Source organism: Patagioenas fasciata, chromosome 3 (assembly GCF_037038585.1).
Source record: "Patagioenas fasciata isolate bPatFas1 chromosome 3, bPatFas1.hap1, whole genome shotgun sequence".
NCBI lineage: Eukaryota > Metazoa > Chordata > Aves > Columbiformes > Columbidae > Patagioenas > Patagioenas fasciata.
Window position 1 is genome coordinate 124,562,983 of NC_092522.1, and position 25,147 is coordinate 124,588,129.

The following is a 25,147-nucleotide window of genomic DNA, read 5'->3' on the forward strand; positions in this document are numbered from 1 at the left end:
AGAGCCCTTTCCTTGCCTCAAACCCCCTTCCCTTGCCCCAACCCCCTTCCCTGCCCGAAAGCCCCTTCCCTGCCCCAAACCCCCTTTCCTACCCCAAAACCCTTTCCCTGCCCCAGAGCCCTTTCCTTGCCCCAAACCCCCTTCCCTGCCCTAAACCCCCTTCCCTGCCCTAAACCCCCTTCCCTGCCCCAAACCCCCTTCCCTGCCCTAAACCCCCTTCCCTGCCCCAAACCCCCTTCCCTGCCCTAAACCCCCTTCCCTGCCCTAAACCCCCTTCCCTGCCCCAAACCCCCTTCCCTGCCCCAAAACCCTTTCCTTGCCCCAAAACCCTTTCCCCATCCCAGAGCCCTTTCCTTGCCCCAAAACCCTTTCCCCATCCCAGGGCCCTTTCCTTGCCCCAAAAACCTTTCCTTGCCTCCCACCTCCTCCCTCTTGCCCTTCATGTTCGCATTTCTGCCCTGTGGATCCCTCTGCACCCCATGGATACAGCGAGGGAGCCACCCCAGGGGACCATCGGCCCTGGAAGCTGCTGGGAGCCCCTGATGGGGATCAGGAGAAAAACCTATTCAAGGGCACAGATATCCACAGCAAAAACAAAAACCTGTTATTGTGCTCTGGTATGAGAAACCTTGTGCTGTGTCAGCGTTAGGCAGGGGAGCTGGCGCGGGGGTGTAATTTAGGGTTCTGCTTTAGCCAAGGCTAAAGATAAAGCTGGCCAGGAAACCTGTACTGGGAATGAGATTGAACTGGTGGGAAGCAGACACAGCCCACCTGGAGATCATTCTGCTGGTGCTGCTGCTTTGGGTTGATATTGCCTTGGAAATGCAGAATTTAGGTAGAGACGTAGCGACACTGGGACCAAAGCGGGAAAAGTAATTGGGGATGATTGTTTGGGGAGAGAAAAAGTGTCGGGGCAGCAAAAGGAAAAGTAAATACAAAGGCAAGAGGGATGCTCCTCGCAGGCCACACGCACACTCACAGCTCAGATTTAGGAAAGGTTTATTAGCCCTGGGTTCAGACATAGCTCAGGGCCTAGAAAATCTCTGTCTTGGCTTTGGGTGCTCACTGCGTTTCCCTGGGACAGGCCCAGCTCAAGTCCATCCACTTTGTGGGGGGGCAGAGCAGCTCGTTGTTCACCTGCGGGGAAGAAAACCCCGTGAGCCTGACAGCAGTGGGGTCTCCAGGGCAGTGACCCCCGTGTCTGGGACCTCCGCGTGGGGCCCACACGGTGGGGTGTCCCCAGCTGCAGGGGACCAGGGTGGCACGCTCACCCTGGAGCTGACGTACTCCTCCAGCAGCGCGCACAGCTCCGAGTTCTGCTGCTGCAGGACCGATGTTTCGGCCAGGAGGGTGGCCCGGGACATCAGGACGTTGCTGGACAAGGAGAACAGAGGGTTGGCATGGCTGTGGTGTCCCCACTGATGCCACCAGCCTGCCCTGGCCCGCCAGCACTGCCAGCCACTCACTAATATTCCTCCAGCGCCGCCACCAGCGCATCCCACAGCTTCAACACGGGCTGGGGGATAACGCGTGCCAGCGCTGCCCAGTACTCCTCGTCCCTGGAGCTGTCCCGTAGTGGTAGCACCTCCTTCGGGGATTCATCCTTCTCCCTGGGGACACAGAGCAAAGCCCTGGGGCTCAGCTCCTCATGGGGGAAGAGCAGCCCCGTATCCAGTGACAGAGCCCAGGGAAGATGTGCCAGGGAGGGTCAGTGGGACATGAGGCAAAGGTTCTGCACCCAGAGGTGCTGGGCACTGAACAGGCTCCCAGGGAGGGGTCACGGCCCCATCCTGACAGTGTTCAAGAAGAGACTGGACACCGTCCTCAGACACACGGGGTGACCTGTGGGGTGTCCTGTGCAGGGACTCCATGATCCTTGTGTGTCCCTTCCAGCTCAGAGCATTTATGATTCGATGATTCCCTCAGCTGCACTGAGCGCCATCGCCATCGTCACACCGAGCGCAGCTGGCATCTTCCTGCCCCACCGCTTTGCTTCCCTCCCCAGCCTGCTGGTCACATCCTGCCTGGTTGTCACCCCTCGCTCCAGCACTGCCTGCACCCCCTTTCTCTAGAGGGGACCCTCCCCAGCCCTCTATAATTACAGAACCACTCTGGGTGGAAAAGACCCTCAATATCATCAAGTCCAACCATTAATCTTGCAGGGGAAGCTCTTGCTGCAGCCAGAATCCCAGAATGTCAGGGGTTGAAGGGCCCTGGAAAGCTCATCCAGTGCAATCCCCCCGGAGCAGGAACACCCAGCTGAGGTTCCACAGGAAGGGGTCCAGGCGGGTTTGAATGTCTGCAGAGAAGGAGACTCCACAACCTCCCTGGGCAGCCTGGGCCAGGCTCTGACACCCTCACCCCCAACAAGTTTCTTCTCATATTCAAGTAGAACCTCCTGTGTTCCAGTTTGCACCCATTGCCCCTTGTCCTGTCACTGGTTGTCACCCAGAAGAGCCTGGCTCCATCCTCCTGACACTCACCCTTTACCAGGACAATCCAATCACCCCAGTCCTGCCCGCACCCCTCCACAGCCCCCTCTGCACCCCAGTTTGGCTCCCCCCGCAGTGACAACGGTCCCTCTCTGCCCCACATCCAACCTCGGCTTGTTAAAATCCCGCATAAACGCGTTCAGGATCCTCAGGACATCATCGGCGTGGATGGACGCAGACGGAAGGGAGCCCAGCGGGCTCCGAGGGGGTTTGAGCTCATCCCTCTGGGGGCTGGATCCACCGTGCTCCCTGTCCTCAGCTGGATCCGTGACATCTTCTCCTCCCGGGTTGCCCTGGCTCTGAAGGGAAACCAGCAAGCTGGGCATGGGGCCTTCCACCTCCTCCCCAAGAGCCACCTTCCCCAGCACCTTCCAGCTCTGTCCCTTGGCAAATTTAGGGAGCTGAGGCTCTGTTCAGCCACAACAGCAGATCACAACACTTCAGCCCTGGCACGTTCACCTCCCTTATCCAGGAGACATTTCAGGGTCAACACACTGATCCCCTTCCCTGGGTGTTCAGATGTTCTGCTCCCCTATTCCTGGACCCCCAGCTCTGCTGTCCCTGGTGGTCTCACCTGCCTGACAGTCACCTCCCGGGCTTTGTACTGCAGGAAAAAATCCAACAGCTGGTACAGGTCATCCTCACTGTCAATCCCGAGGGCCTGGGGAGCAGAGGAACCAGGTGAGCATCCCTCAGAGACATCATGAGAGTTGGGGACAAAACAAAGAGTATTTCATAGCATCACAGAATGTCAGGGGTTGAAGGGCCCTGGAAAGCTCATCCAGTGCAATCCCCCCGGAGCAGGAACACCCAGCTGAGGTTCCACAGGAAGGGGTCCAGGCGGGTTTGAATGTCTGCAGAGAAGGAGACTCCACAACCTCCCTGGGCAGCCTGGGCCAGGCTCTGACACCCTCACCCCCAACAAGTTGCTTCTCATATTCAAGTAGAACCTCCTGTGTTCCAGTTTGCACCCATTGCCCCTTGTCCTGTCACTGGTTGTCACCCAGAAGAGCCTGGCTCCATCCTCCTGACACTCACCCTTTACCAGGACAATCCAATCACCCCAGTCCTGCCCGCACCCCTCCACAGCCCCCTCTGCACCCCAGTTTGGCTCCCCCCGCAGTGACAACGGTCCCTCTCTGCCCCACATCCAACCTCGGCTTGTTAAAATCCCGCATAAACGCGTTCAGGATCCTCAGGACATCATCGGCGTGGATGGACGCAGACGGAAGGGAGCCCAGCGGGCTCCGAGGGGGTTTGAGCTCATCCCTCTGGGGGCTGGATCCACCGTGCTCCCTGTCCTCAGCTGGATCCGTGACATCTTCTCCTCCCGGGTTGCCCTGGCTCTGAAGGGAAACCAGCAAGCTGGGCATGGGGCCTTCCACCTCCTCCCCAAGAGCCACCTTCCCCAGCACCTTCCAGCTCTGTCCCTTGGCAAATTTAGGGAGCTGAGGCTCTGTTCAGCCACAACAGCAGATCACAACACTTCAGCCCTGGCACGTTCACCTCCCTTATCCAGGAGACATTTCAGGGTCAACACACTGATCCCCTTCCCTGGGTGTTCAGATGTTCTGCTCCCCTATTCCTGGACCCCCAGCTCTGCTGTCCCTGGTGGTCTCACCTGCCTGACAGTCACCTCCCGGGCTTTGTACTGCAGGAAAAAATCCAACAGCTGGTACAGGTCATCCTCACTGTCAATCCCGAGGGCCTGGGGAGCAGAGGAACCAGGTGAGCATCCCTCAGAGACATCATGAGAGTTGGGGACAAAACAAAGAGTATTTCATAGCATCACAGAATGTCAGGGGTTGAAGGGCCCTGGAAAGCTCATCCAGTGCAATCCCCCCGGAGCAGGAACACCCAGCTGAGGTTCCACAGGAAGGGGTCCAGGCGGGTTTGAATGTCTGCAGAGAAGGAGACTCCACAACCTCCCTGGGCAGCCTGGGCCAGGCTCTGACACCCTCACCCCAAACAAGTTGCTTCTCATATTTAAATGGAACCTCCTGCGTTCCAGTTTGCACCCATTGCCCCTTGTCCTGTCACTGGTTGTCACCCAGAAGAGCCTGGCTCTATCCTCCTGACACTCACCCTTTCCATATAGATCACCATTAATGAGGTCATTATTTTTAATTATTAATTAATCATCATTAATTTCCCCAGAGCAGAAGGGTCCCCTCTGGCCACGCAAGGTGCGAATGGGTGGTAAGAAGTGTTTAGTGTGGGACATCTCGGGTGTATTCGTGGATGGGAGAGGCTGGAGGGGCCCTGGAGATGTTTAATTCTACAGCAGGGTGGCTGTGAGCCTGGGGTGGCTCAGTCCTGCCCCACGTGGACATGGGGCAGAGCCTTCCCTGGTGACCACCAGCTGCCCTTCCCCAGCCACAACTCACCCCGAAGATGGAGTCGAGCTTCATGAGGATGCGCTCGTCCCTCCCCAGCGCTTGCAGGAGCCTCAGCTGCTTGCCCTCCAGCAGGAAACCCTTGGGAGGCAGGCAGAGAAGAGGGTGAGGAGAAACAGCGAGTGCCTGCATTCCCGCCGCGAAGCCAGCCCGTGCCACACTGCGGCTGTGCCGCCCTGCGGGGACAGACCGAGCGGGCAGCGGCTGCCAAGGGTGAGGGGGCTCTGGAGCAGCCTCCCAGCACAGAGGAGAGATGGAGCTATCAGCATGGTGATGACAAAAGGACCTCATGGTCTGAAGCTCTTGCTGACTGTCCCCAGAGATGAGGAACAGCCTGGAGCATCAGATGGAGAAGCCTGGGCTTATTCTGGTCTGGGCAGCCTTGGATTTGGGCAGCAGGGCTGTGCCTGCCAGTACCTTCATTAGCATCACACAATCATAGAATCATTTTAGTTGGAAAAGACCCTCAAGAACATCAAGTCCAAGCATTAACCTCACATTGGCACTGCCCCATATCCCTGAGAACCTCATGTCTGTCTGTCCAACCCTGCAGGGATGGTGACTCCAGCACTGCCCTGGGCAGCCTGTTCCAATGCCCCACAGCCCTTTGGGGAAGAAATTGTTCCCACATCCAACCTCAACCTCCCCTGGCGCAACTTGAGGCCGTTTCCTCTGCTCCTGGCGCTTGTTCCTGGGGAGCAGAGCCCGACCCCCCTGGCTCCAAGCTCCTTTCAGGCAGTTCAGAGATCAGAAGGTCTCCCCTCAGCTCCTGTTCTCCAGCTGAACCCCCCAGCTCCCTCAGCCGCTCCCATCACACTTGTGCTCCAGCCCCTCACCAGCTCCGTTCCCCTCTCTCCACTCACTCCAGCAGCTCAAGGCCTTTCTTGGCGTGAGAAAAGATCCAGTACAAGCTGAAGCGACCAGGGAACAGCACGCCGGCTCCCTGATCAAGCCTTGTGCTCCATCATCACGTACCGACTCATCGCTCACGAGCTCCAGGATCCTCTTGGCAGTTTTCTTGCAGATATTTCGCAGAGGTGGGACTTTATCCTCAATCACCATTGTGTTTTCTTTTCCTCTGCCTCCACTGCCCACTTTTTCCATCTCCTTCTCTCTCTCTTCCTCCTCCTGTCCCTCAGCGCTGCTCTCTGAAATATGGAGAAGGAAAGGAAATCATAATTGTTCCCTGCAACCCGAAAAGCACCCCATAAACATCTTGGGACACGAGCTGGCTCTTGGTCAGCTTGTCTGGAACTGGGAGCCCTGGGTAACGCAGAGTGCAAGGATCGCCAGACTGGTTTGGCACGAGCCAGCTCAGGGTTGGGGACCTGGGCTGGCGATGTCACCCCTGCAAGATGCCACCTTGCAATGGCAAGGATCGGAGTGACAGAAGGAGGAAGGTGAGGGTGTCCCGGTGACACCAGGGTGACAATGGCACTGTGCGCCCCACCTGTCAGGATCTGCGCAGCCAGCTCGGTCGCCCTCCTCTTCACTTTGTAACACCCGAGGGGGCCGACGTTGTTCAGGAACCAGTAACGAGGCTCTTCCCAGTGCAGCCCCAGTTGCTGGGTGTGAATGACGAGATCTGCATCCAGGGCTTTCCGCATCAGCCCTTTGGCTTCTTCCTCGTTCATGAGCCAGACCTCTGTGAACTTCTCACTGTCACAGAGCGCAAAGTGCCTGCGGAGGAGGGAAATGGCTCTTGGAAGGGGAATCTGTGCCCCAAAACGATGAGTGTAGTCCCCCTGCACCTTAGTTGGGTGCTCGGAGGCCTCGCCATGGGTGGGTGCCCGCGCAGACCCCACCTCATCTTCCTCTGCACCACCTTGCACTTCTCCACGATGCGCTCGCAGTGGGCGGCCAGGCTCTGCCTCTCCTCTCGGAACTGCTGCTCTTGCTTGGCCAGTTTTGTTCGCAGGTTACTGAAGATGGTGTAGAGCCTGGGGAGGGACAGCCAAGCTGGGCGTCCCCAGACAGGCACCTTCGGGCACACCCAGCTTGCACGAAGGATTTAGGACTTAGAATCATCAAATCAGTGAATGATTTGGGTGGGAAGGGACCTTCCCAGCTCCCCCAGTGGCACCCCTGCCATGAGCAGGGACATCTTCAGCAGCTCAGGTTGCTCAGAGCCCCGTCCAGCCTGGCCTGGGATGTCTCCAGGGATGGTTCATCCACCACCTCTCTGCCCAACCTGGGCCAGGCTCTCACCACCCTCAGCACAAACAATTTCATTATATCCATCCCGAATCTCCCTCCTTTAGTTTAAAACCATCACCCCTTGTCCTATCACAACAGGCCCTGCCCAAAAGTCTGTCCCCATCTTTCTTCTCAGCCCCTTTTAAGCACTGAAAGGCCACACTAAGGTCTTCCCAGAGCTTCTCTTCTCCAGCTGAACCCCCCAGCTCTCTCAGCCTGTCCTCCCAGCAGAGCTGTTCCAGCCTCGGGTCATTCCTGGGGCTCCTCTGGCCCCTCTCCAGCAGCTCCATGTGTGTTGTGCACTTGGACTTGGGGCTGCTCACCTACTAGTGCCTGCTCAGTGCCAAGGTCATGGCCGGGCTCTCCAAAGCTCTCTGGGGTCAGCCCAGGGATGGAGCTTGTTGGCCTCTTTTAGGTGATGGGCTCCACAAAAAATGGTGTATGGGAGGTGATGGCAGGTAAGGCAGAGCCCATCTTCCAGGGATGGATCTTTACCGGTTGATCTTCCTCTTCTGCTGGCCTCTGATGATGGCGTTCTCCTCATCCTGCTTTCTAAGCACCTGGAGGTTGAAGTCCAGCTTCTCCTGGGTCAGATGGTAGGTGGCTTTCATCTGTTGGAGCTGCTTCTCCAGGTTCTGGAATTTCAAAAAACACAAGAACAAGCTGTGCCATGAGCAAAGGCCACACAGCAGCCTGGATCCTGCTGATCCCGCATCGCCAAACCCCATCTTCCCATGGGCATGTCCCCAGCTAACCCCGTGGCATCACTCAGGGATGAGCGATGGGATGCTGGTTGCCCATAAGTACAAGCTATGGGGCCATGTCTGGGGAAGGGAGAACGGACTGAAGTTGTCTCCAGCTTCAGCTCAGTGGGGCACTCTCTCCTCAACCCAGTTGGGATTTTCATGTTGGTTTGAGGAATTGGCGAGGCCAAACCTCAAATCCTGGGGTCAGTTCTGGGCCCCTCACGCCAAGAACGGCCTTGAGGTGCTGGAGCGAGATGACAGAAGGGAATGGAGCTGGGGAAGAGGCTGGAGCACAAGTGTGATGGGAGCGGCTGAGGGAGCTGGGGGGTTCAGCTGGAGAACAGGAGCTGAGGGGAGACCTTCTGATCTCTGAACTGCCTGAAAGGAGCTTGGAGCCAGGGGGGTCGGGCTCTGCTCCCCAGGAACAAGCGCCAGGAGCAGAGGAAAAGGCCTCAAGTTGCGCCAGGGGAGGTTGAGGTTGGATCTGGGAACAATTTCTTCCCCAAAGGGCTGTGGGGCATTGGAACAGGCTGCCCAGGGCAGTGCTGGAGTCACCATCCCTGGAGGGCTGGACAGACGGACATGAGGTTCTCAGGGACATGGGGCAGTGCCAGGGGTGGGTTATGGTTGGACTTGATGCTCTTGAGGGTCTTTTCCAAGCAAAAGGACTCTGTGTCTCTATGATTACAGCAAGTCACAGATGTGCTGCAGTGTTAACGCCGTTGCTCGCAGTGGACCCAGAGGTGTCCCCTGTACCTCGGGGCAGTCAGGGTTACGAGGTTTGGGTGTGCGGTGGGAGCCCCTGGTGCCCGCTCAGCAGCCGTGTGCCAGCGCTGTGCTCTCCCACCGCTCGCCCTCCCGCCTGGGCAAGGGCCACCTCAGGACAGTTCTCACACCAAGTGGACTTCATGGGCGCTAGAGAAACCAGGGGGTTATGGCCAAATGTCAGGGGGAAAAGCTCCCACCCCCTAGGCCAAGGCACTGATGACGGAGGAAACTGGGCTGATGTGAAATGACCTTATGTCACTCACACTATTCAATCCTCCTATCAATCAAGACACCAGAAGTCACAAACCACTTGACCTTCCTGATCTTCACACGTCCCAGAGCTACAGTCCATGTACTACAGAGCCCTGAGAGCCACGGGCAGACGGGCACTGTGGTGTAGGACCCACGGAGAGGAGGGAACAACAGCTGCATCCCCTGTTGACCCGGGGATGGACTGTGCAGGCTGAAGAGCTGAGGGGAGCATCACCAGCTGCAGGTTTCCTGACATGCAGCCGTCCCACGGAGCCAGCTGCACGCAGAGCAGCCCAGGGAGATCCGCTCCACCGCCTCCCCACGCGGCACACGCCAGCCTTCCCTGTACCTGCACCTCGACCTCCAGCTGGATCTTCATGCTGTTATACTCCTCCTCATCCTGCAGCAGCAGCTGCTTCAGCTGTTTCTCAAACTCTTCCACCTTCCTCAGGCGGGTATGGATGTATTCCAGCTACGGGGAGAAGGAGAACATCATCCATCAGTGGTGAAAGCTTCCTCCTGTGAGCACAGCACCTTTTGCCAGCACAAAGCAAGGTCACGTAGGGATAATTCCCCTGCAGAGGAGGCTGAGAAACTGTCCCTTGGCCCCCATGGTCCTGAGGAACCAGCTGTCTTTGTGCATGTGGGTCTTTCAAGGCATCCAGTGCTGGAGAGCTGCCCTAGTCCTGGCAGCCTTTGGTCCCTCACTGCAGGAGAGACTTTGAAGTGCTGGAGCGAGTGGAGAGAAGGGAACGGAGCTGGTGAGGGGCTGGAGCACAAGTGTGATGGGAACGGCTGAGGGAGCTGGGGGGTTCAGCTGGAGAACAGGAGCTGAGGGGAGACCTTCTGATCTCTGAACTGCCTGAAAGGAGCTTGGAGCCAGGGGGGTCGGGCTCTGCTCCCCAGGAACAAGTGCCAGGAGCAGAGGAAACGGCCTCGAGTTGCGCCAGGGGAGGTTGAGGTTGGATGTGGGAACAATTTCTTCCCCAAAGGGCTGTGGGGCATTGGAACAGGCTGCCCAGGGCAGTGCTGGAGTCACCATCCCTGGAGGGCTGGACAGACGGACATGAGGTTCTCAGGGACAGGGGTTAGAGGTGGCTTTGGCAGTATGAGGTTAACAGTTGGACTGGATGATCTTAGGGATTTTAAAGATATTTTCCAACATAAACAATTCTACAATTTTCAATCTCACATGGACCTTACCTCCTGTGCGTTGTGGGCCTGGATGGCTTCCTCCCACTTCTTCTTGTTGCTGTCCAGCAGCTCTCGCCGTTCGAGCTCAAAAGCTTTCTGTGGAGGAGAGAGCACCCTTCACCATCACGTTATCACCGCTCATTGCCAACTGTACCCTGGTCCAGGCCAGCAGCCTGCAGGAGAGGACATGGGGACAAGTGGCTGCAGGTTTTCCCATGGGACTCTTGTAGCACCACACGAACTGGCTACCTCGATCTGCAGGAGTTTGTGTCGGTAAGTTTTCAGCATGGTCCTGATCTGCTCCTCCATTCTTTCCAAAAGCAGGTTGATATCATCCGACTGCTGCTTAATGGCCTGAACATACTGCTCGTCTTTGTTTTTCAGCTCCTGGAAGAGAGCAGATGCTGAAATCAGAGAGTATTTGACCAGGAATCCTCAGGGGCCAAGAGGGGAGAATCACAGGATGGTTTGGGTTGAAGGGACCTTCAAAGCTCCCCCAGTTCCCCCCCTGCCATGACAGGGACATCTTCAGCAGCTCAGGGTGCTCAGAGCCCCGTCCAGCCTGGCCTGGGATGTCTCCAGGGATGGTTCAGCCACCACCTCTCTGCCCAACCTGGGCCAGGCTCTCACCACCCTCAGCACAAACAATTTCATTATATCCATCCTGAATCTCCCTCCTTTAGTTTAAAACCATCACCCCTTGTCCTATCCCAACAGGCCCTGCTCAAAAGTCCATCCCCATCTTTCTCATGGGCCCATTTTAAGTCCGGAAAGGCCACCATAAAGTCTCCCCAGAGCTTCTCTTCTCCACACTGAACACGCCAACTAGATGCCCTTTAATAGCCCTTTCAACCCGAACTCTTCTGTGGTTGCTGGTTGTCCCTGCCCGTTCCCCACCCCACCTGCTGCAGGTCACCGATGAGCTGGTTCTTCTGCTCCAGAAGCCGCGTGCATCGCTGCTGCTGCCGGTCCAGCAGCTGCCACAGCTCCTGCGGGATCGACCGCTCCGTGGCCAGCGCCCACTTGGAGGTGATCTCCGCAAACCTGGCCGTGCCAGACTTGGCTTCCTTCTCCAGCCTCTCCAGCCTGCAGCAGTGAGGAGCACGTGGCAAACAGGGAGCTGGGGCAGCAAGTGCTGCAGATGGGGTTGCATGGCCCATGCCGCAGGAGCACGTCCCTGCGTGACCCGGTTTGGATTCAAAGTGGTGTCAAGGTGTCAGAGGAACAGCAGCTTTCTTGCAAGTGGTTGTTAGAGCAAGGGCTCTAACATTAACCATTAACCCACCCCCGGCACTGCCCCATGCCCTGAGAACCTCATGTCCGTCTGTCCAGCCCTCCAGGGATGGTGACTCCAGCACTGCCCTGGGCAGCCTGTTCCAATGCCCCACAGCCCTTTGGGGAAGAAATTGTTCCCACATCCAACCTCAACCTCCCCTGGTGCAACTTGAGGCCGTTTCCTCTGCTCCTGGCGCTTGTTCCTGGGGAGCAGAGCCCGACCCCCCTGGCTCCAAGCTCCTTTCAGGCAGTTCAGAGATCAGAAGGTCTCCCCTCAGCTCCTGTTCTCCAGCTGAACCCCCCAGCTCCCTCAGCCGCTCCCATCACACTTGTGCTCCAGCCCCTCACCAGCTCCGTTCCCTTCTCTCCACTCGCTCCAGCACCTCAAGGCCTTTCTTGGTGTGAGGGGCCCAGAATTGACCCCAGGGTTCGAGGTGCAGCGCTGTACATCTCACATCTGTATTACAAAAGTCTTTATTCTTCCAGAGGCACCATCCAGTGTGTTCTGGGGATGACCCAAGGGTCAAGTTGAACAGCAGCCAATTTGCCACCCCAAATTTGCTCTACAGGCAGTTTTTGGACACAGCACCTGCTTCCTTAATGAGATTCCCACTGGGAAACCATCCATCTGAGCAAGGACAGGTATCTCGCGATAGGCAGCCTCCCATAAACTGTTCCTGCAGTGCCCTCCAAAGGCAGCAGGAGCAAGGACTCGGTGTTTCCCAGCTGATCTCCCATCCCGCAGAGGCGGGTGCAGCAGGAAACGTTTGCCCAGGAAGGGACACAGATGAGCCAGAGAATAACGGAGGCTGGAAGGGCTTTGGGAAATCACCAATTCCTGATCACAGCAGGATCAGGCTCAGAGTCAGAGCAGGTTGCGCGGAGCCTTGTCCACGCACGTGCTGAGTGTGTGCAAGGAGGAAGATCTTTATGACATAAAATAACTGATTTGGCTGGAAAACACCTTTAAGATCATTGAGTCCAACTGTCAACCTCACCCTGGCACTGCCCCATGTCCTGAGAACCTCATGTCCGTCTGTCCAGCCCTCCAGGGATGGTGACTCCAGCATTGCCCTGGGCAGCCTGTTCCAATGCCCCACAGCCCTTTGGGGAAGAAATTGTTCCCCACATCCAACCTCAACCTCCCCTGGCGCAACTTGAGGCCGTTTCCTCTGCTCCTGGCGCTTGTTCCTGGGGAGCAGAGCCCGACCCCCCTGGTTAAAACCTTCTTTCAGGTATTTCTAGAGAGCGATATAAGATGCAAGGGGTCTGGAGGAGTTTGTTAAGTGCCACCTGGAGAAGCCACCAGCCTTGGCGGGCTGCACTCTGTAACGATCCAGCTGCAGCAGGATGGACATGGAGGCTCTTTGTGTGCCTAAATTTTCCTTTTGAGCATAAATTCACTGTTGTCCTGACTGTTAAGCCTTCCCAGATGACCATGGTCAGGGATGCTCTCCAAAAGCTGCACCGACACCTGCACTGCGCCTTCCCAGCCGCGCAGACCCACCGCGCAGCCTCTCACCTCCGCAGCTTCAGCTCTGCCTCCTCCGCTCTCCTCTGCGTTTCCCGCAGGTCAGCAGCCACCTGGATGTTTGTCACCATCTGCGTGCCTTCGAAGAGCAGCTTGGCCAGCCTCTGTGAAGTGAATCACAGACTGGTTGGGTTGAAGGGACCTCTGGAGATCCCCCAGTCCAGCCCAGCTGCTCACGCTGGGTCACCAGAGCAGATCACACAGGTGGGTCCAGGCGGGTTTGAATGTCTCAGAGGAGGAGACTCCACACCCGCTCTGGGCAGCCTGGGCCAGGCTCTGGCACCTCCCAGCAAAGAAGTTTCTGCTCGTGTTCACATGGAGCCTCCTGTGTTTCAGTCTGTGCCCGTTGCCCCTCACCCTGGCGTTGGGCACCACTGAACAGAGTCTGCTCCATCCTCTGACACCCACCCTGAGATATTGATCCATTGATCACATCCCTCTCAGCTTCTCTTCTCCAGCTCAACAGCCCCAGCTCTCTCAGTCTCCTCATCACAAAGATGCTCCAGACCCCTCAGCATCTTTGTGTCCCTCCCATGGACTCTCTCCAGCAATCCCTTGTCCTTCTTCAACTGGGGAGCTCAGTGGTAGGCACCTCACACTCTGGAGGGATAGTGGAGCAACCCTGGCTATGCCTGCCCCCTATGCCCACGCTGAGGTGCCTTTGCAGACCCCAGCCCCTCACGTCTCCATGCTGTGGTGGGGTTTGATGGGCACTGCAAGGACCTCCATGCCTTCTGGGCTTATCCCTCTCCTGGCAAACCCTGCAGGGCAGCAGCACCAAGAGGAATGTGCTGAGAGCACCTGCTTATTTTGCTTCCCCTGCGTGTGCGGATGGGGCTCGGGGATTTGGGCTGGGTTTGGATGCACAGCGACAGTCCCAGCTCCTTCCAGCCCATGGGCTGTTTGTCCCAGGGGAATCATCTCCCAGGATCCAGCCCAAGAATCACCCCCCACCCAGTCCTGAGGAGTTTCTGTCCCTGCTGCTTCTTCCATAAGCGCTGCTGTGTGACACTGAGCGCCATACGGAGCTAAAAGGAGGGTAAAGCCAAACGTCTAGAGGTCAGGGACACGAGAGGACCTTCCCGTCCTCCTGCCGCACCTGCCCGCTCTCCTCTATCTCCTTATGGCTCCTTCTCTGCTCTTCCTCCTCAACCGCCTCGGGCTCTGCATCTTCTCCAAGGGCCGCCCTGGGCAGAAAAGGGGAAAAACACAGAACATTTTGCACCCTAACGCTCGGAGATGCCCTCGGATCTGGGATCCCAGCCGGACTGCACGTTCAGCACAGCTCAATTCGCTCTCTGTCCCCCTCGCTGGGTTCAGTCCCCCCCAGCCAAAGCAGAGCAGTTTGGTCCGGGCTCCAGAGGAGGGAACGGCCTGAGCCGCAGCCAGGCCAAGAACTCCTGCCGGGAGACCCACGGGAAGCAGAACGGGAACTGAGCCCCAATAACTTGTGGGCTCAGGGACTCCTGTGCAGGCTTTTCCTACCGTGTGCAATTTGACTACGGGTCAACCCCTTTACTCTCTAAATACAACAGCCTGGATGAGCTACTGGGAGCTCTCCCTGCTCAACAAGTGAGCTGTGTGGCCGTGGTTTTACTGCTCACAGCTCAGTGGATGAGCCAAATTTAAGTTTAACACTTATCATTGAACTTAAGTATATGCACACTAAATATAATGAATTATTTAGAGATATAAGGTTGTATGATTTTTAATACACTCTGCTTCATTTTACTTGCTAAGCTGGATGTGCCTCCGTGACAGATGTCCTTGACTTCGGGCTGAGCTGGGATTGCGGGGGTGGTCCCTGACCCGCTGCCATTCAGCAGGGAGTGGGGAGGTCTCTGCCCGGCTCAGGATTCAGGGTGGTCCCTGGCCCAAGGCCAGTTTGGGGGGAGGTCCTGGATGCCAGGAAGGCTCCAAAGGCCACATTGGCTCCCTGCCCCCCGCCAGTTTGTGGTAGGGGTCCTGCCCCAGGGCTGGTGTGGGGCGGGGGCTGCTCTGAGCCCTGGGGACGGTCTCCGAGCCTGTGCCGGTCCTGGGGGGGCTCGGCACTGGGTGCCAGTTTGGGGTGAGGGAACTGTTTGGGGGTGGGGGCATGAACTCCAGTGGCAGTTTGGGGAAGAAGAGATCACCTGCCACCAGAGTCTGGGGAGAAGGAGCGGGACCTGATGCCTGCGTGGGGCAGGGAGCGGCGTGGGCCCGGCCCTGATTTAGGCGGAGCCGGTGGGGTGGGCAGGCGGGGCGGGGAAAACACGAGCCCAGTTTCTCACCGGCGCTTGGCATCAAGGCGGGCAGAGATGCGGCGGCGGCGGGCGGCGATGCGCTCCTGGGGCCCGGGGTCGCTGGGGGCCGGGGCCGGTGCCCGCCATCCCGCATCCGCGCCCGCTGCCCGGCTCATGAAGGTCTGGCCCGCTCGGAGCGGCGGATGCTGCGCATGCGCACGGCAGCTGCGGCGTCCTCGCGTTCCTTAGCAACGCGACCACCGCGCGTGCGCGTCGGCGGTCGTTGCCTCGCCTGACAACGTCGTAGTGCGCGTGCGCGCCGCTTTCCAACCTCCTCCCAGCGGCCGTTGCGGGGAGTAACGTTCGCGGGCCCGATCCGAGGGGCTGGGGCGATAAAGGGGGTCAGGGCGGAGTTACTGGTGCTCAAAAACGGCCTCGGGGGCTCTGTGAGAGCTCGCTGGGTGCTGTGTGCTCTGCGCTGCTGGTCCTGGCTGGGTCAGCAGAGCCCTGTGAGGCGGCACAGGGGCTGTGCCAGGATCCCGCTGTGCACAGCGCCCCCCGCCAGCGCCGCGGAGCCTGGAGCTTGTTCCCCCGGTTTAGTCCAGAAATGAAGAGCTCTCGAGGCTGTTTCAAAGATTGCAGAGTTTAATGGTGACAGAAGCGTGGTGTCGGCGCTGAGCTCTCCGCTCACAGCTGCTCTTCGGGGCTCTGCTGCCCGAGGCCTCCAGAGGCGGCAGGCGGATCTTCGCTCCATCCCAGCAGAGCTCCAGGCGCTTGGGGGCTCCTCCTGTCCTTGGGCCGGGGCTGCACAGGGAGCAAACGAGTCGGGGGTGTGAGCAGCAGCATGGGGCGTCTCCTGGGCCCCAGCAGGGTGGGGGCAGCTGGCTCAGTGCACACGGGAACCAGCGGCCATCTGCTGGAGCACCTCCATGGGCCAAAGGGACCCAGCTGGTGGGGAGTCAGCACTTTGTGTCACCCCCACCCAAACCAGCACCAGCAGAAGCCACCCCGTCTGCCAGCGCCACCCCAACACTCCACAGGACCTCGTCCTGCAGAAACACCTCCCCACCAACCTGGCTCTGACAGCTGCACGGGACAGCCCGGCCCCGGCCTCCCACGCTGCGCCGCCCCTGCCCACGCTCCTCGCCGTCCCATCTCGTTCTGCCAAAGCTCTACACCACCACCTCTGTGATGTGCAGAAGAGCGTCAGCCCTGCGCTGGAGATCCAGTCGCACCATCTGCTCCCACTCCATGGCGTCTGTGGGTTCCGAGTTCCCAGCGATGCAGAAATACTTCAGTGCAGCCCTCAGTCTCCTTTTCACGTTGGCCCAGGAGTACCGGATGCGCTGCTGCCGACTGAAGCCCGGCTCCAAGCCCTTGAACCCCACTGCTGGCAGCGGCTCCAGCGCAGCCCTGCGCAGCCGCTCCAGGGCCACAGGGGTAGGGGGCTGTGCCCATGGGGGCCAGAGATACGTGGGCAACGTGTTGGGGAGAGGTTCCCCCTGCCCAGCCGGCTGCAGGTCTGGCGCAGCCCTTGTGTCCTTCTTGGCCAGTCCTGTCCGTCCCTCTGGTGTCCCCTGGGCACTGAGGATGGGACACGACACCTGCGAGGTCTCACTGTCCCCAGGCCTACTGGACCGCGTGGAGACCGTGCTGGGGAGAGACCCCCCCTGGCCAGCCGGCTGCAGGTCTGCGCTGCCGGCACCGCCGCGTTTTGTGCAAGGCTGCTGCTCAGGAGAAGCCCTGATGTCCTGCCCATCCAGTCCCATCTGTCCCTGTGGTGTCCTGAGGACAGCGTACGGGGCTTTCGAGCTTTTGCTGCCCGAAAGGCTTATGGGCTCGTCGCGGTCCGCGTGGCTCCTTTGGCCGAGCAGCTGGTCTTTCTCCCACGTGTAGACTGGCTTCCCACCGATGACCAGCTCAAATTTCAGTTCCAGCTTCATCTCCACCACTTGGCCCTTGGCCACCACCAGGTAGTATCCGTGGAGGAAGACGACCAGCATGGGCAGGTCCTGTTGTTCCTGGGGCTCGCTGCAGTGCGGGCAGCTGCTGGTGACGCACCGACGGCACTGCAGGCAGACCAGATATTCTCTGCTCTTGGATTTGTGCAAGGCTGGAGTCGCGCTCTTCTGAGATGTTGCCTTTGGCTCCTCCATCAGGTCGTGGCAGACTTTGGTCATGTCCAGGGAGTCCATCAGGGATTTGCTGAGCTCCTCCATGTTGCCGATGGAGTGGCGGTTCCTGGGGAGCTCGGAGCTGCTGTCAGCACGGGAACGTCCACCTGGAGCCTTGTTTTCTGTCTCCTGGGGGAGCTCCCTTGCAGAGGCTGCTTCCCCATCGCAGCTGCTTGTCCACAATTCTTCTTGCTGGGGAATGCACTGGCTGTGGGGGAAGGAGCGGCTGGACTGTGGGGGCTGCTGTGGGGCAGGACAGACCCAGCACCCTCTCTCTGCCTTCTCCCGTCCCATGGGAGATCTCCCAGCTCCCCGGTGCCAGCCCTGCCAGCTCTGGGATCGCTGGCTGAGCTGGGGACCTGGGGACACGGGCCAAGCCCAGCCCAGCAGCGTGAGGGCAGAACGAGGGGCTGGGAACCTTCAGCCCAAGGCAGGGGCTCTCGAGGGGCTGCCCCTGCAGGGAAGGGCTCTCCTTACCCAGACCTGGAGCTCTCTGCAGACACCTCCTTGCTTTCACAGGGCTCTGGCTGCGATGGGCTCCCTTGGCCGGGAGCCGCAGTCTTGACCAGGGCAGCTCTGGGACGGGGCTGCTTCCCCATGGGGTCCGTCCCTCTTCTGCTCTTAAGTCTCTTCCTCACACAGGTGCCCTGTCCGCAGGAAGCAAAGCCCGGGTCAGTGTGGGGTGTCCCCCCTCGGCCAGGAAACAAGGACCCTGGGAAGGGTGGCTGGAGTGACAGGGACAGGAGTGGCCCAGCCCCAAGCCTGGTGCCCAGCGGAGGTGGCTCGGTGGCTCCAGGGCAGGGGCCCGGCGGGGTGGGCAATGGGTACTGCTCACTGTTCCCTCCCAAAACAGGGCCCAGGACAGACACTGACCTTGGCCTTGATGTTGCTGGCCCAACGGGCCATGTAGATGCTCACACCCATGCTGCCCAGCGAGGTGATGATGCGGGGCAGCAGGATGTTGCAGAGGACCCAGACAGTCAGGAATAAGATGAAGATCAGCAGGATCAGCTGCCAATCCCCCATGTTCCTGACGCAGCGCCTGAATCTCCTCTGGGGTCTCTGCAGGACAAGGGGATGTGCAAAGTGTCAGCTGGGGAGGCCGAGAAACCCGGCGAGATCCCCGGGGCGAGGAGAGGTTGGGGTGACACCGAAGCACCCGCTCCTACCTGCGCCTTTGCTTTTCTTTCCATCTCTGATGTGTTTTCCACACACTTGCCCATCTCGCTTGCTCGCTTGCTCACTGGCTCGCGTGCAGTCAAAGTGACACCTGAGCCTCCCCGAAACCCACTTAAATAGGGGCCACGTTTGTGATGCACCGGTGACATCACAGTGACACACAAGGGCTGCCCGGTGACCCAGGGCTGAGCTGGCACAGCGGATGGTGCAGCCGCCCCAGAGAGCCCCTGTGTCAGGGTTTGGGGGACACAGCCCAGGGCCTGCAGGGAGCAGCCCCATGGGGAGCCAGAGCGGCCATCCCCAGGGGCAGGGTGTTCCCAGCACCCAGGGACCCTGCGCTGGTCTCTCGGCCCCTCTCCTGCCCCAGGGATCCTGGCCAGGCCCTGGGACACCCTGTTGTGGCGGCAGGGAGGCCTGAGGGAGAAGGATGGGGGTGGGTTGGGCCAGTTCCCCTCAGGGCTCCTCAGGGAAATGCCCATCCCCCCGCAGGTACCCCCTCAGGAGCCGCCAGGGTGACTTTTGTGGCCAACGCTCCCTACGCTGCCCTGGCCTTGGTGTGGAGGAGCCCGTCGACCTGGGACCGGCCATGGGCCGGGGTGGCCGGTCCCCTCCCTCGGTGCCGGCGGGTGCGAGTCTCTGTGTCCCCAGCTGGCCACAATGGTCCCTGCACTTTGGTCTTCAGGCCAGCAGTGCGGCTGCAGAACAACATCAAAGATCTATTTAGGCAGGCGATAATCTACACACAGGCTTTCTTCTGACCAGAAAAGAGAACCATCTAGAAATTCGGTTTATCCAAAGTTACTGAACAATCTGCCAACACTAAAGAACATTAAACAATACGGATTCGGGTACAGTTTGGGAGTTTAGTTACTACACATCTGATTCAAATTCGAGGAACCCCAAATCTCTGTCATGATGGTTCAAAACGTGCACCTTCCGACTTCTCCAAAGTGAGAACTCTCAGGGGTCACAGAATCCCAGAATCTCAGGGGTTGGAAGGGACCTGGAAAGCTCACCCAGTGCAATCCCCCCATGGAGCAGGAACACCCAGCTGAGGTTCCACAGGAAGGGGTCCAGGCGGGTTTGAATGTCTGCAGAGAAGGAGACTCCACAACCTCCCTGGGCAGCCTGGGCCAGGCTCTGACACCCTCACCCCCAACAAGTTGCTTCTCCTCTTTCAGTGGAACCTCCTGTGTTCCAGTTTGCACCCATTGCCCCTTGTCCTGTCACTGGTTGTCACCCAGAAGAGCCTGGCTCCGTCCTCCTGACACTGCCCCTTTCAATATAGATCACCATTAATGAGGTCATTATTTTAATTATTAATTAATCATCATTAATTTCCCCAGAGCAGAAGGGTCCCCTCTGGCCATGCAAGGTGCGAATGGGTGGTAAGAAGTGTTTAGTGTGGGACAGCCCGGGTGTATTTGTGGATGGGAGAGGCTGCAGGGGCCCTGGAGATGTTTAATTCTACAGCAGGGTGGCCGTGAGCCTGGGGTGGCTCAGTCCTGCCCCACGTGGACATGGGGCAGAGCCTTCCCTGGTGACCACCAGCTGCCCTTCCCCAGCCACAACTCACCCCAAAGACGGAGTCGAGCTTCATGAGGATGCGGTCGTCCCTCTCCAGCGCTTGCAGGAGCCTCAGCTGCTTGCCCTCCAGCAGGAAACCCTTGGGAGGCAGGCAGAGAAGAGGGTGAGGAGAAACAGCGAGCGCCTGCATTCCCGCCGCGAAGCCAGCCCGTGCCACACTGCGGCTGTGCCGCCCTGCGGGGACAGACCGAGCGGGCAGCGGCTGCCAAGGGTGAGGGGGCTCTGGAGCAGCCTCCCAGCACAGAGGAGAGATGGAGCTATCAGCACGGTGATGCCAAAAGAACATCATGGTCCGAAGCTCTTGCTGACTGTCCCCAGAGATGAGGAACAGCCTGGAGCATCAGATGGAGAAGCCTGGGCTTATTCTGGTCTGGGCAGCCTTGGATTTGGGCAGCAGGGCTGTGCCTGCCAGTACCTTCATTAGCATCACACAATCATAGAATCATTTTAGTTGGAAAAGACCCTCAAGAGCATCAAGTCCAAGCATTAACCTCACATTGGCACTGCCCCATGTCCCTGAGAACCTCATGTCCGTCTGTCCAGCCCTCCAGGGATGGTGACTCCAGCACTGCCCTGGGCAGCCTGTTCCAATGCCCCACGGCCCTTTGGGGAAGAAATTGTTCCCAGATCCAACCTCAACCTCCCCTGGCGCAACTTGAGGCCGTTTCCTCTGCTCCTGGCGCTTGTTCCTGGGGAGCAGAGCCCGACCCCCCTGGCTCCAAGCTCCTTTCAGGCAGTTCAGAGATCAGAAGGTCTCCCCTCAGCTCCTGTTCTCCAGCTGAACCCCCCAGGTCCCTCAGCCGCTCCCATCACACTTGTGCTCCAGCCCCTCACCAGCTCCATTCCCTTCTCTCCACTCGCTCCAGCACTTCAAAGTCTCTCCTGCAGTGAGGGACCAAAGGCTGCCAGGACTAGGGCAGCTCTCCAGCTCTGGATGCCTTGAAAGACCCACATGCACAGAGACAGCTGGTTCCTCAGGACCATGGGGGCCAAGGGACAGTTTCTCAGCCTCCTCTGCAGGGGAATTATCCCTACGTGACCTTGCTTTGTGCTGGCAAAAGGTGCTGTGCTCACAGGAGGAAGCTTTCACCACTGATGGATGATGTTCTCCTTCTCCCCACCTGAGGAAGGTGGAAGAGCTTTCCAACCTCCTCCCAGCGACCGTTGGTGGGGAGTAACATCCGCGAGCCGGATCTGAGGGGCACGGACGATTAAGGGGGTCAGGGCACAGTTATTGATGTTGAGAAGTGGCCCCAGGGCCCTGGGAGAGCTCACTGGGTGCTGTGTGCTCTGCGCTGCTGGTCCTGGCTGGGTCAGCAGAGCCCTGTGAGGCGGCACAGGGGCTGTGCCAGGATCCCGCTGTGCACAGCGCCCCCCGCCAGCCCCGCGGAGCCTGGAGCTTGTTCTCCCTGTTTAGTCCAGAAACAAAGAGCTCTTGAGACTGTTTCAAGGATTGCAGAGTTTAATGGTGAGAGAAGCATGGTGTCAGCGCCGAGTTCTCCGCTCACAGCTGCTCGAGGCCTCCAGAGGCGGCAGGCGGATCTTCGCTCCATCCCAGCAGAGCTCCAGGCGCTTGGGGGCTCCTCCTGTCCTTGGGCCGGGGCTGCACAGGGAGCAAACGAGTCGGGGGTGTGAGCAGCAGCATGGGGCGTCTCCTGGGCCCCAGCAGGGTGGGGGCAGCTGGCTCAGCGCACACGGGAACCAGCGGCCACCTGCTGGAGCACCTCCATGGGCCAAGGGGACCCAGCTGGTGGGGAGTCAGCACTTTGTGTCACCCCCATCCAAACCAGCACCAGCAGAAGCCACCCCGTCTGCCAGCGCCACCCCAACACTCCACAGGACCTCGTCCTGCAGAAACATCTCCCCACCAACCTGGCTCTGACAGCTGCACGGGACAGCCCGGCCCCGGCCTCCCACGCTGCGCCGCCCCTGCCCACGCTCCTCGCCGTCCCATCTCGTTCTGCCAAAGCTCTACACCACCACCTCTGTGATGTGCAGAAGAGCGTCAGCCCTGCGCTGGAGATCCAGTCGCACCATCTGCTCCCACTCCATGGCGTCTGTGGGTTCCGAGTTCCCAGCGATGCAGAAATACTTCAGTGCAGCCCTCAGTCTCCTTTTCACGTTGGCCCAGGAGTACCGGATGCGCTGCTGCCGACTGAAGCCCGGCTCCAAGCCCTTGAACCCCACTGCTGGCAGCGGCTCCAGCGCAGCCCTGCGCAGCCGCTCCAGGGCCACAGGGGTAGGGGGCTGTGCCCATGCGGGCCAGAGATACGTGGGCAACGTGTTGGGGAGAGGTTCCCCCTGCCCAGCCGGCTGCAGGTCTGGCGCAGCCCTTGTGTCCTTCTTGGCCAGTCCTGTCTGTCCCTCTGGTGTCCCCTGGGTGCTGAGGATGGGACACGACACCTGCGAGGTCTCACTGTCCCCAGGCCTACTGGACCGCGTGGAGACCGTGCTGGGGAGAGACCCCCCCTGCCCAGCCGGCTGCCGGTCTGCGCTGCCGGCACCGCCGCGTTTTGTGCAAGGCTGCTGCTCAGGAGAAGCCCTGATGTCCTGCCCATCCAGTCCCATCTGTCCCTGTGGTGTCCTGAGGACAGCGTACGGGGCTTTCGAGCTTTTGCTGCCCGAAAGGCTTATGGGCTCGTCGCGGTCCGCGTGGCTCCTTTGGCCGAGCAGCTGGTCTTTCTCCCACGTGTAGACTGGCTTCCCACCGATGACCAGCTCAAATTTCAGTTCCAGCTTCATCTCCACCACTTGGCCCTTGGCCACCACCAGGTAGTATCCGTGGAGGAAGACGACCAGCATGGGCAGGTCCTGTTGTTCCTGGGGCTCGCTGCAGTGCGGGCAGCTGCTGGTGACGCACCGACGGCACTGCAGGCAGACCAGATATTCTCTGCTCTTGGATTTGTGCAAGGCTGGAGTCGCGCTCTTCTGAGATGTTGCCTTTGGCTCCTCCATCAGGTCGTGGCAGACTTTGGTCATGTCCAGGGAGTCCATCAGGGATTTGCTGAGCTCCTCCATGTTGCCGATGGAGTGCTGGTTCCTGGGGAGCTCAGAGCTGCTGTCAGCATGGGAACGTCCACCTGGAGCCTTGTTTTCTGTCTCCTGGGGGAGCTCCCTTGCAGAGGCTGCTTCCCCATCGCAGCTGCTTCTCCACGATTCTCCTTGCTGGGGAATGCACTGGCTGTGGGGGAAAGAGCGGCTGGACTGTGGGGGCTGCTGTGGGGCAGGACAGACCCAGCACCCTCTCTCTGCCTTCTCCCGTCCCATGGGAGATCTCCCAGCTCCCCGGTGCCAGCCCTGCCAGCTCTGGGATCGCTGGCTGAGCTGGGGACCTGGGGACACGGGCCAAGCCCAGCCCAGCAGCGTGAGGGCAGAACGAGGGGCTGGGAACCTTCAGCCCAAGGCAGGGGCTCCCGAGGGGCTGCCCCTGCAGGGAAGGGCTCTCCTTACCCAGACCTGGAGCTCTCTGCAGACACCTCCTTGCTTTCACAGCGCTCTGGTTGCGATGGGCTCCCTTGGCCGGGAGCCGCAGTCTTGACCAGGGCAGCTCTGGGACGGGGCTGCTTCCCCATGGGGTCCGTCCCTCTGCTGCTCTTAAGTCTCTTCCTCACACACGTGCCCTGTCCGCAGGAAGCAAAGCCCGGGTCAGTGTGGGGTGTCCCCTCTCGGCCAGGAAACAAGGACCCTGGGAAGGGTGGCTGGAGTGACAGGGACAGGAGTGGCCCAGCCCCAAGCCTGGTGCCCAGCGGAGGTGGCTCGGTGGCTCCACGGCAGGGGCCCGGCTGGGTGGGCAATGGGCACTGCTCACTGTTCCCTCCCAAAACGGGGCCCAGGACAGACACTGACCTTGGCCTTGATGTTGCTGGCCCGACGGGCCATGTAGATGCTCACACCCATGCTGCCCAGCGAGGTGATGATGCGGGGCAGCAGGATGTTGCAGAGGACCCAGACAGTCAGGAAGAAGATGAAGATCAGCAGGATCAGCTGCCAATCCCCCATGTTCCTGACGCAGCACCTGAATCTCCTCTGGGGTCTCTGCAGGACAAGGGGATGTGCAAAGTGTCAGCTGGGGAGGCCGAGAAACCCGGCGAGATCCCCGGGGCGAGGAGAGGTTGGGGTGACACCGAAGCACCCGCTCCTACCTGCGCCTTTGCTTTTCTTTCCATCTCTGATGTGTTTTCCACACACTTGCCCATCTCGCTTGCTCGCTTGCTCACTGGCTCGCGTGCAGTCAAAGTGACACCTGAGCCTCCCCGAAACCCACTTAAATAGGGGCCACGTTTGTGATGCACCGGTGACATCACAGTGACACACAAGGGCTGCCCGGTGACCCAGGGCTGAGCTGGCACAGGGGATGGTGCAGCCGCCCCAGAGAGCCCCTGTGTCAGGGTTTGGGGGACACAGCCCAGGGCCTGCAGGGAGCAGCCCCATGGGGAGCCAGAGCGGCCATCCCCAGGGGCAGGGGGTTCCCAGCAGCCAGGGACCCTGCGCTGGTCTCTCGGCCCCTCTCCTGCCCCAGGGATCCTGGCCAGGCCCTGGGACACCCTGTTGTGGCGGCAGGGAGGCCTGAGGGAGAAGGATGGGGGTGGGTTGGGCCAGTTCCCCTCAGGGCTCCTCAGGGAAATGCCCATCCCCCCGCAGGTACCCCCTCAGGAGCCGCCAGGGTGACTTTTGTGGCCAACGCTCCCTGTGCTGCCCTGGCCTTGGTGTGGAGGAGCCCGTCGACCTGGGACCGGCCATGGGCCGGGGTGGCCGGTCCCCTCCCTCGGTGCCGGCGGGTGCGAGTCTCTGTGTCCCCAGCTGGCCACAATGGTCCCTGCACTTTGGTCTTCAGGCCAGCAGTGCGGCTGCAGAACAACATCAAAGATCTATTTAGGCAGGCGATAATCTACACACAGGCTTTCTTCTGACCAGAAAAAGAGAACCATCTAGAAATTCGGTTTATCCAAAGTTACTGAACAATCTGCCAACACTAAAGAACATTAAACAACACGGATTCGGGTACAGTTTGGGAGTTTAGTTACTACACATCTCATTCAAATTCGAGGAACCCCAAATCTCTGTCATGATGGTTCGAAACGTGCACCTTCCGACTTCTCCAAAGTGAGAACTCTCAGGGGTCACAGAATCCCAGA

General features: G+C 59.4%; 2 protein-coding genes across 2 annotated transcripts; both read right to left on the bottom strand.

Annotated features, from left to right (window-relative positions):
• Positions 1–982: 982 nt before the first annotated feature.
• On the bottom strand, positions 983–16,242 carry DRC1 (dynein regulatory complex subunit 1). The gene is made up of 20 exons (XM_071807290.1): positions 16,146–16,242; positions 15,121–15,876; positions 13,950–14,037; positions 12,842–12,954; positions 10,947–11,130; positions 10,294–10,431; positions 10,054–10,140; positions 9,200–9,322; positions 7,580–7,719; positions 6,694–6,828; positions 6,339–6,568; positions 5,864–6,036; positions 4,880–4,969; positions 4,114–4,200; positions 3,560–3,838; positions 3,067–3,153; positions 2,601–2,791; positions 1,467–1,610; positions 1,272–1,374; positions 983–1,137 (listed from the first exon to the last, which is right to left on the bottom strand). The coding sequence occupies exons 2-20, from the start codon at positions 15,246–15,248 to the stop codon at positions 1,063–1,065; spliced, it is 2,595 nt and encodes an 864-aa protein (XP_071663391.1). The 5' UTR covers positions 15,249–15,876; positions 16,146–16,242; the 3' UTR covers positions 983–1,062.
• A 5,212-nt stretch (positions 16,243–21,454) lies between these two features.
• LOC139827660 (uncharacterized) lies at positions 21,455–24,694 on the bottom strand. Its single transcript, XM_071807187.1, has 5 exons — positions 24,155–24,694; positions 23,859–24,047; positions 23,463–23,632; positions 21,885–23,193; positions 21,455–21,615 (listed from the first exon to the last, which is right to left on the bottom strand). The coding sequence occupies exons 1-4, from the start codon at positions 24,641–24,643 to the stop codon at positions 21,984–21,986; spliced, it is 2,058 nt and encodes a 685-aa protein (XP_071663288.1). The 5' UTR covers positions 24,644–24,694; the 3' UTR covers positions 21,455–21,615; positions 21,885–21,983.
• Between the last annotated feature and the right edge of the window lie 453 nt (positions 24,695–25,147).

Coding starts and splice junctions, on each gene's coding strand:
- DRC1 (XM_071807290.1), bottom strand. CDS start 15,248: ATGAGCCGGGCAGCGGGCGCGGATGCGGGATGGCGGGCACCGGCCCCG. Junction 12,955..13,949: donor AGATAGAGGAGAGCGGGCAG/GTGCGGCAGGAG, acceptor TTCACTTCACAG/AGGCTGGCCAAGCTGCTCTT. Junction 4,201..4,879: donor AGCTCGACTCCATCTTCGGG/GTGAGTTGTGGC, acceptor TCTGCTCCCCAG/GCCCTCGGGATTGACAGTGA.
- LOC139827660 (XM_071807187.1), bottom strand. CDS start 24,643: ATGGGCATTTCCCTGAGGAGCCCTGAGGGGAACTGGCCCAACCCACCC. Junction 23,633..23,858: donor CCAGCAACATCAAGGCCAAG/GTCAGTGTCTGT, acceptor TCCTGCGGACAG/GGCACGTGTGTGAGGAAGAG. Junction 23,194..23,462: donor GCAGAGAGCTCCAGGTCTGG/GTAAGGAGAGCC, acceptor TTTCCCCCACAG/CCAGTGCATTCCCCAGCAAG.